The 10601-nt window shown below is 38.3% G+C and overlaps 1 protein-coding gene across 1 annotated transcript in view; it reads left to right on the forward strand.

The window, feature by feature from the left end:
* Window positions 1–10601, forward strand: part of BTBD1 (BTB domain containing 1) — a 57984-nt gene that overhangs the window by 32921 nt on the left and 14462 nt on the right. The window contains exon 5 of the mRNA XM_003784598.3: window positions 5545–5737. Within this exon, the coding sequence (XP_003784646.1) occupies window positions 5545–5737 (193 nt within the window). The remainder of the gene's footprint in view (window positions 1–5544; window positions 5738–10601) is intronic.

Raw genomic sequence — 10601 nt, forward strand, 5'->3', positions numbered from 1 at the left:
GGGCTGGGGATTCGAACCCGCCACCTTAGGTGTACGTGGCTGGCGCCTTAGCCAGTTGAGCTATAGGCGCTGAGCCCATTTCCTGCATGTTTTAAAATTTGTGGACATAGAGATTTTTCAGTGATGATACTATCTATTTCTGTAATATCTTTTGTTATTTCTCTTTTTTCATTTCTGATTAAGCTTATTAGAGTCTTTTCTGTTTGTTGTTAATCTGGCTAAAGGTTTATTAGTTACATTTGTCTTTTTAGAGAACCAACATTTTGTTAGATTATTCTTCTGAATGATTCTTTTGTTCTTTATTTCATTTAATTCTGGTCTTATTTTAGTTATTTCTTTTTTTCTACTGGGTTGGGATTGAATTGCTCTTTTCTAATTTCTTGAGATGATTGAGTAGATTTTTAATTTGAGGTCTGCTGATTTCTATATATGGACATTTAGTGTGATGAATTTCCCCTCTTAGGACTGCTTTGTTTTTGTTTTTTTGTTTTGTTTTGTTTTGTCTTTTGCAATATCTGCAAGTTTTTTTTCCTCTCTCTTTTTTTTTTTATTAAATGATAGCTGTGTACATTAATGTATCATGGGGTACAGTGTGGTGTTTTCACATACAATTCGAAATATTTTCATCAAACTGTTTAACAGCCTTTATGTCATTTTCTTAGTTATTGTGTTAAGACGTTTATATTCTACTTTTAGAAAGATTCACTTGTACCCTTGTAAGATAAACCATAGAGGTGATCCTTCCAATCACCTTCCCTCCACCCATCCACCCATCTCCCCTGCTCCTCCCTCCCCATGTTCTTAGGCTATAATTAGGTTGTAGCTTTCATATGAAAGCTATAAATTAGTTTCATAATAGGGCTGTGTACATTGGACACTTTTTCTTCCATTCTTGTGATACTTTGCTAAGAAGAACATTTTCCAGCTCCATCCATGTAAACATGAAGGAGGTAAAGTCTTCAACTTTCTTTATGGCTGCATAGTATTCCATGGTGTACATATACCACAGTTTATTGATCCATTTGTAGATCGATGGGCACTTGGGCTTCTTCCATGACCTGGCAATTATGAATTGGACTGCAATAAACATTGTGATACAGATATCTTTGTTATAATGTGGTTTTTGGTCTTCTGGATATACCTAATAAAGGAATTGCAGGGTCAAATGGCAGGTCTATTTTTAGTTTTCTAAGTGTTCTCCAGAACTTTTTCCAAAAGGAATGTATTAGTTTGCGTTCCCACCAGCAGTGTTCCCCTTTTCTCCACATCCATATCTCCAAGTTTTGATAGCTCATGGCCTCATTGTCATTTTGTTCGAAGAATCTAACGTTTCCTTCTTTTTTTTTTTTTTTTTTTTTTTTTTGAGACAGAGCCTCAAGCTGTCCCCCTGGGTAGAGTGCCGTGGCATTACAGCTCACAGCAACCTCCAACTCCTGGGCTCAAGCGAGTCTCCTGCCTCCGCCTCCCAAGTAGCTGGGACCACAGGCGCCCGCCACAACGCCCGGCTATTTTTTGGTTGCAGGTTGCAGCCGTCATTGTTGTTTGGCGGGTCCGGGCTGGGGATTCGAACCCGCCACCTTAGGTGTACGTGGCTGGCGCCTTAGCCTGTTGAGCTATAGGCGCCGAGCCACGTTTCCTTCTTTATTTCCTCCTTGACTCTGCTATCATTCAGCAATAGGTTGTTTAGTCTCCATGATTTGAGGGAGAATGTTTCTGTTGGAATTCAGTTCTACTTTTATTCCATTGTGGCCCTTAAAGGTACAGGTATAATTTCTGTCTTTTTTAATTTGTTGAGATTTGATTTGTGACCTAGAATATGATCGATCTTAGAGGATGATTGATGAGCTGACAAGAAGAATGTATCTTCAGTAGTATGGGGGTGAAATACTGCCCCCATAGTTTATGTCTGCTAAGCCCAATGTTCTAATTTTGTATTTAGGTCCATCATTTCTCCACTTAGTTTTTTCTTGAAAGATTTCTTCAGTTCTGTTAGTGGGGTGTTGAAGTCCCTGGATATTATGGTATTGTTGTTTATCATACTGTTTAGACAGAGTAGGGTCTGCTTTATAAATATGTGAGTATTGAATTTGGGTGCATAAACATTTAGGATTAAAATGTCTTCTTGTGGGATAGTGTCCATCTTTGTATTTTCTTTACCTTTGTTGCTTTAAAGTCAATTGTGCCTGCAATTAGAATTACATCTCTCACTTTCTTTTGGTTTTCATTTCTATGAAATAATGTTTTCCAGCCCTTGACCTTGAGTCAGTTAAAGAATGGATTTCTCCATGGAATATGAAACTTAATTTTACAGGATATGGAATCTTAGGTTCACAGTTTTATTTAAGAAGATCGAAGGTAGAAGCCTACTCTCTTCTGGCTTATAAAGTTACTGCTGAGAAGCCAGTTCTTAAAACTGATGGCTTGCCATGGTAGATCAGCTGCTGCATACAACAGCTTGAAAATTTTCTTTTTAATTTTGAGTTTTGCCAAGTTAATTAAAATGTGTCATCCTGGCATTCAATATTCATCTGGTAGGTACGCGTCTGAATCTTTGGCAATGCTTGGGAAATACAATATCAACTAGAGCTTCCATGCTTTGGGTACTGTGTTCGTTAGTGATATCTATAATTTGTATGTTTGCAGACTTCACGCGGTCCTGTTACTTTCTAAGAAATTGCTCTACTTTTACTTTCTTCTTTTCTGCCTCTTCAAATGATTGGGTTAGCTTGAAAGCCTTGTCTTCAAGTTCTGAGATTCTTTCTTCTCCATAGTTTAAACTGTTGTTGAAACTGTCTACAATATTTTGAAACTCCCTGAATGCATCCTTCAATTCTTTAAGCTCTGTTATATCCTTTCTCATTTTGTCCAGATCCTTGGAGAGTTTGTCTTTAATGTCATTAATTTTTGGACTTCTTTTTTCTAATTTTCCACTTTCCGATCAATTTCCTTGATCATATTTGCCATCCATAATTTCAGTTACATTTTGTCATTTCCACTGTTTCATTATGGTTTGCAATCTTCTGGTAGTTTCATTTTGATCCCTTGGGGGAGCTGATCTGTTCTCGTTTTTTAGTGTAGCTGGAGGTTTTTTGTTTCTCCTCATGCATGGTTTCTTTTTCTTTATTTCCTCCCCCTACTTTCTTCTCTCTTTTCTTCCTTCCCTTCATTCCTCTTTAGGTCTGGGCTTTGTGTTAAAATGGCCTATTATCCTCTGAAGTATCCAACAGAGTTAAATTTTTGTTGTTGTTGTTGTTGTTGTTGAGACCAGTAGGTGGCACTCCATAATTATCAGAGACAGCCAGTTCTGAATGTTGAAATTCCCTGTCTGGAGTTTGGATTTCTTAATATTCATCAACTAGTTGTCAAAGAGGACAAAGTAGATTTCTTGTTCCTGTTCTTGAAGATCTGGGATTGGTGCCATAAGCCTAAAGGGTACTCTGGACATTGAAGGACATCACCAGCTACTTCTTACCTTTTCTGTTTTTGGTGTCCCCCACTGTCTTTCTGTGCCTTTACAACACTGTTTCTGATGTGGACAGTCCAGATGGCAGCCTACTTTCTGGGGAGCTGAGAGATGAAAGGTGCTGTTATACTTGACCCCACTTCTGACACTGCCACCTGTTTATTCGGGACCCCTTCTTTAAAGTTCAGCCATGGAGAACGTAGGCATCAGTTCTCCTACCCCTCACATGTCAGTGCACAGCAGCCAAGGAATCCTGTCAGCCTTCTGGAATCTCCACAGGCAGTGCCATTTCCCACTTCACCCAGTCAATATTGTCAGCCATTTGTGGAGGGGAGGGGCTACAAGGGCCTATTTTATTTTGGGTTTAATTATGTGTTTCTGATAATCAGTGAATTTGAACATGCTGATAATTTTGTTATTCTGATCTGATAGACTTTGTCTCTTATTTGGACTATTAATTTTGTTGCTTACATTTAATCTATTTATTAATAGGCTGTGTGTGGTGGCTTAGGTATGTAATTCCAGCACTTAAGAAAGTGGAAGCAGGAGGATTGTTGCTTGACACCAGGAGTTTGAGACCATCCTGTACAACGTAGCAAGACTCTGTCTCTATCAAAAACTAAGACAGAATCTTAGTTTGTCTCCCTAGGTCAGCAGTTCTCAACCTGTGGGTCGAGACCCACAGGAACTGTATTAAAGGACTGTGGCATTAGGAAGGTTGAGAACCACTGCCGTAGGTAGAGTGCTGTTGTGTCACAGCTCACAGCAACCTTAAACTCTTGGGCTTAAGCGATTCTCTTGCCTCAGCCTCCCAGGTAGCTGGGACAACAGGCACCCACCACCAAGCCTGGCTATTTTTTTGTTATTGTTGCAGTTGTCATTGTTTAGCAGACCTGGGCCAGGTTCAAACACCTGCCAGCCTTGGTGTGTGTGGCTGGCGCCCTACCCACTGGGCTACCGGCACTGCCCTACCATAAACATTTTAATATTTTTCTTAGTCCTCCTCATTCTGAGGAAGTTACATGAGTTTGTGTTCTCATTTCTCTTTTGGTATCATATAGTTTCATTCACTTCGATGTTCCGCAGTCTCTTACTTAGATTGCTTTTACTGGCCATAGAAGGGCTCTCCTGGCATCTTCTATGAGGAACTGTATTTATTCTTGGATAAACTTAAGGCATTTTTACTAGTACGTTTGAATTTGTATAAACTTGTATACTATAAATTCTTATAGTATATATAAGAATTTTTCTCTTCTTAGAAACAGTGAATGGAAAACTGCAAGCATGTATGGTATGCTGCTTTCATAGCTCTTCCAACCTTACCTCCTGCCCTCTGCTAACTTCCTACAAACCCCAGAAATAAAGCACTGTCCCTTGTCAATTTCCACCTGTAAATGTATTCCATTATTCAGATTATAGCCTCAAAAAAGTGGGAGAATGAATAAGGGGTAACAATAGCTCCTGCTGTTGTCATAGGCATTTCCTCACCAGAGGAAATGAGTCTCCTCTTTCTGGTTAACAAAAGTCTGAGATAGCTCAGTGAGTGGGACACCAGCCACATACACTGAGGCTGGCAGGTTCGAACCTGGCCCAGACCTGCTAAACAACAATGACAACTGCAACCAAAAATAGCCAGGCATTGTAGCAGACGCCTGTAGTCCCAGCTACTTGGGAGGCTGAGGTAAGAGAATTGCTTAAGCCCAAGAGTTTGAGGTTGCTGTGAGCTATGATGCCAGAGCACTCTACTGAGGGCAACATAGTGACACTCTATCTCAAAACAAAAAAAAGAAGTCTGAGGTACTGGGGCACTCAAGATAGAAAGAAAATTCCAGAGGTGTTTCTGTTAATCTCAGAATATCAGCTAGGCTTCCTATTAATGATTTTAACACTTAATATTCTCTTAGGTTAACCTCAAATAGATTTATCAAAACTTTCAATATATGCTAAATTATAAATACTAAGTGCTAAGATTTTTTTTCTTCTAGAAAATCTTCTAGATTTGAATTTACATTTTTAAGTGGAGTATAAAAAGTCAGGAATTCAAATTACTTTCACTGAGGTTTGTATTTTTATTTATATAGGTCCTGCTCAGTCTGGAATTTTGTCAGATCGTGAAGTTGTGAATCTCTTTCTTCATTTTACTGTAAATCCTAAACCCCGAGTTGAATACATTGACCGCCCGAGGTGCTGCCTCAGAGGAAAGGAATGTTGTATTAACAGGTTTCAGCAAGTAGAGAGCCGCTGGGGGTACAGTGGGACAAGTGACCGAATCAGGTATCTGTTGTGTTTTGGACTTGGGGATGGAATGGGGGTAGTAGTTAGCATTTGGCCTTTATCCTCATATTGTGGTGATTGACCAACATTTTGTTTTATACTGTGTTTAATAAATTTTTAAAGTTAGTACAAGCGTCAAGTCACTATGGCATCCTGGGAAGAAAGTAAAAAGGTCTTTCTTCTCTTTTGCAAATTCTGCTGAGGTCACCACTGGTGAGCTGAGTTCTAGATCTTATTTAATCAAACACCATTTTTACAGGCTTAGGGCTAAAATTTAAATAAATTTATCCTCACTATGTTTAGTGTTAACTATTTCTTTGCATAGCTATTGCATAGTAAATATCTCACTGTACATTTATAAAAGCTTTGACTGAAGAAAAAATTAAAAATCTTCAAAAATGCATGCATATAATTCTGTTGAAATTTATCTTTAGTATGTTTCTGTAAGTTAACTGTCAAAACAGAACTGGTACTGGATTTCATAAAACATGCCTTTTGGATTTCAATTATTTAATACCATTTTAGTATAAAACTAGAAATAAAGTCTTGGAGCCCATTGTTCAGTGGTTAGGACACTGGTCACATGCACCAAGGCTGGTGAGTTGGAACCCGGCCAGGGCTTGCTAAACAACAATGACAACAATAACAAAAAAACAGCTGGGTATTGTAGCAGGTGCCTATAGTCCCAGCTGTTGGGAGGCAGAGGCAAGAGAATTGCTTAAGCCCAAGAATTTCAGATTGCTGTGATCTGTGATGCCAAGGGCAACATAGTGAAACTCTGTCTCCAGAGGAAAAAAAAAAAACTAGAAATAAAGAACAAGTTGTTAAAATTAGAGCTCTGGTTGGGTGAAAGATTATTATAAATCTTGGGTTCAAATGGAAAATAAAAATGCATTTGTAAAATATTTAATAATTATTCATAATAAGAATAGTATATATATAAAAACTTACAGAATGAGGACCAAAAGTTATATACAAAGAAAAGTAATAATTAACTAATTTCAGTAAATAGAATAGAAATAAATGATTTAGGCATTGAACCTGAGTAGCTAGAAAATGAGTAGGAAAAGAATGAGAAGAAAAGAGAAATAGATAAATGTAGAAATTAATGAATTAAAAATAGAATTGATAAATCGATAAAAAGACCAATAAAGGCTTGGCCCCTGTAGCTCGGTGGCTAGGGCAGCAGCCACATACACTGGAGCTGGCTGGTTTGAACCTGGCCCTGGCCTGCCAAACAACAATGACAACTACAATAAAAAAAAAAAAAAATAGCCAGGCGTAGTGGTGGGTACCTGTAGTCCCAGCTACTTGGGAGGCTGAGGCAAGAGAATTGCTTAAGCCCAAGAGTTTGAGGTTGCTGTGAGCTGTGACGTCACCGCACTCTACCAAGAGCAACTTAGTAAGACTCTGTCTCAAAAAATATATAAAAACAAAATAAGACCAATAACATCAGTAAATCTTTGGCAAAGGTAAACATTTACATTTAGAAATAAACATGGGAATATAACCATATGCTGAGATTTTTATTTTAATTCTGGGTTTACTCTGTGCTAATAAATTGAACATCTTGATTGGAATGGATCATTTTATAGGCAAATATAAATTATCAAAATTGACTGAAGAAGAAAGCCTGAATAGACCAATTACCATGGAAGGAATTAAAAGTTATCAAAGAACTATCCCTTCACAAGGTGGTTTTTACAGGTGAGTTTTATCAAATCTTCAAGGAACACATAGTTTCCATGAGCATTAAAAGAAGATACTTGGTTAATTAGTGAAGGAAGCATAACCCTTATATAGGAATCTGACAAGACAAAAACTATTCTAGATCAACCTCACTTAAAATGTAGAAGAAGAAATTCTATGTAAAATATTTCCATGTAGAATCTACCACTACTTTACAGAATAATACTCTATGAGCATATAAAGTTTATGTGAAGATTGAAAGAATGGCTTAATTTAGGAAAAATGTATTAATATATAATTCATCACAGTCTAGATCAAAGGAAAAAAAGATTTGATTTCAATAGACCTCAAAAAGGCTTTTGATAAAATTTCACCTTTTATTCTAGATATAATTGTTAATAGATTAAGTCTAGAAGAATACTTTAATATCAAGATAGGGGTGCCTTTCATCCTTGCTGTTCTTCAGGAGTGTTATAATTCTGATCAACATAGTTATAAAGGGCAAAGAAATTAGAGACTACAGCATGGGGAAGGAAGAGGCCTTGTTATTTGTTTATGACATTATGTACTTTGATAGTTCACAACTCAATCAAACCCGCTTTTCCCTTTTTTCTAATAAATATTTTCTGATTTCCATTTTACTAACTTGAAATGAAATGGATAGATAATACACTTCACGTGTGTGTGTGTGTATATAAATATATATATATATTTTTTTTGAGATGGAGTCTATATTGCCCTCAGTAGAGTGCTGTGGCATCACAGCTCACAGCAACCTCAAACTCTGGGCTTAAGAGTAGCTGGGACTGCAGGCACCTGCCATAACACCTGACTATTTTTTGGTTGCAGTTGTCATTGTCATTTAGCAGGCCCAGGCTGGGCTCAAACCCACCAGCTTCAGTGTATGTGGCTGGTGCCCTACTCACTGAGTTACAGGCACCAAGCCCACATGTATTTTCTTAATGGCCTAGTTGTAATGTAAAGAAGAAATAAATGTAACTGATAGTAAAATAAAATATGCAGTTCAAAATGTAGACTTTGGGCTGGCTGTAGTGGCTCACACTCATAAATCTAAGAACTTTGGGAGACCGCAGCAGGAGGATTGCTTAAGGCCAGGAGTTCAAGACCACCCTGAGCAACATAGCAAGACTCCATCCCTTAAAATAACAATTTAAAAATTAGGCAGGCATGGTGGTATACACCTGTAGTCCTAGCTACTTAGGAAGCTGACACAGGAAAATTGAGCTCAGGAGTTTGAGGTTGTGGGGAGCTATGATCATGGCACTGCATTTCAGCCTGGGTGACAGAGAGAAGCCCCTGTCTCATTAACAAAAAAAGAAAAAAGTAGACCTTGGGCAGGATAACTGCTGAAAACAAACTGCCTAGTCAGATGCAGGACATAGATTCTTCAGCAAGATGAGACAGTTGTACTTGTAGGGTACAGGCAAATTATATTAATATCTTAAATACTGTCAGCAGTAAGTCATGTCATTTACTTTAAAGGTTGCAGATAAAACAGTATGTATAGTTGGTCTTACTCATGGTGTTTGCATTTGTGAACTTGCCTACATGCTGAAATTTATTTGTAAACCCCCAAATCAATACAAGGCGTGCTTTCTTAGGCATTTTCAGCAAAAGACTTACGTTGTCAGATCAACATATTCCCACCTGAAGTTGAACAAAATGAGGCTCTGCCTTCCCATTCCAGCCCTCCTACAGAGGTGGGCGAGGTGAGGGGGGCAGTGCACTGTAGCATAAGAAACTCCAGTTTCTGGGTGGGCTGGACAAGAATAGCTCTGGCACCTGTTAGTGGGGCAGCCTTAGGGAAGTAACTTAACACTTCTGAACTCTGTTTTCTCTTTTATAAAATAAAGAAAATAGAATATATTAGGATGAGTTGGTTTTAGGATTTAAGATTATAATTTATGTGATAGAGGTGTATTTGCTTTCATATATTCTCCCTGGGAGCAATGGTTTAGTATCTTGCTAATTCTGTGTTATAGAATATAACTATCACAAATAATGAAAATTCTGTATTTCTTCTGTTTATGTGGTAGTTGGTAGTTGCTTCTTGTACAAGTTAGTGAATATTAAAATTGCACTAAATCTTAGGTTTCTGAATAAAATGGAATTAGGTTCAAGGCTTGTAGTTATGAAGAGATTTTTTTCATATATATGAATTCTGGCAAGATACTTAAAAGTTGGCCGAGATTCTTTGTTATGGGTGACTATTCTATCCACTGGGAAGCCTTCGGACTTCCACAGGCTGATTTTGTGAGGACTTTTATTTATTTATTTTTTTAGAGACAGAGTCTCACTTTGTCAACCACAGTAGAGTGCAACAGCTCACAGCTCCAGCTCTTGGGCTTAGGCAATTCTCTTGCCTCAGCCTCCCGAGTAGCTGGGACTACAGGCACCTGCCATAGTGCTCGGCTGTTTTTTGTTGCAGTTTGGCCAGAGCTGGGTTCAAACCCGCCACCCTCGGTATATGGGGCCGGTGCCCTACTCACTGAGCCACAGGGCCCACCCTTGTGAGGACTTTTAGTTTTTTATCTGTGGTGTGGATATTACAAAAAATATGTGTGGACCTTTTTTTGGTTTTGTTTTTATTTTTTTGTTTGTTTTTCTGTATGTGCACCAAGCAGATGTGAATGTGCTTAATGCCAGGCTTCCACAGCCACAGGCTGATTTTGTGAGGACTTTTAGTTTCTTAGCCATGGTGTGGATATCACAAAAAATATTTTTTTTGTTTATTTGTTCTCTGCTAATCACCTGTCCTGAAGTGTTTGTGTATTTAATGTAAGGCAACTCTTATTCTTCCAATGTAAGGCAGAGAATTTTAAAAAAGGGTTGGACAGGCCTGCATCATAAGCAATCTAATACCCTTGGCTCCTTGCCAACACTGTCTCTAAACCTTTGTTAACATAGAGCATCCCTTTTTGAGGGAAGAACTCCTTTTGAGAACAACTAGCCCACCTAAATAACCTCAGTATCAGCTAAGACACTATCAGAACCAATAAAAGAAAATAGTGGCCACTTATAAAAATATGTCTGAAAACCATTGGTATTCCTTTATGTTATCAAAAAATTCACTTGCAGGCTCAGTGCCTATGGCTCAAGTGGCTAAGGCGCCAGCCACATACACCTAAGGTGGCGGGTTCGAATCCAGCCCGGG

Source organism: Otolemur garnettii, unplaced genomic scaffold, assembly GCF_000181295.1.
Source record: "Otolemur garnettii isolate 467f Iridium unplaced genomic scaffold, OtoGar3 scaffold00011, whole genome shotgun sequence".
In the NCBI taxonomy this organism is placed as follows: Eukaryota; Metazoa; Chordata; class Mammalia; order Primates; family Galagidae; genus Otolemur; species Otolemur garnettii.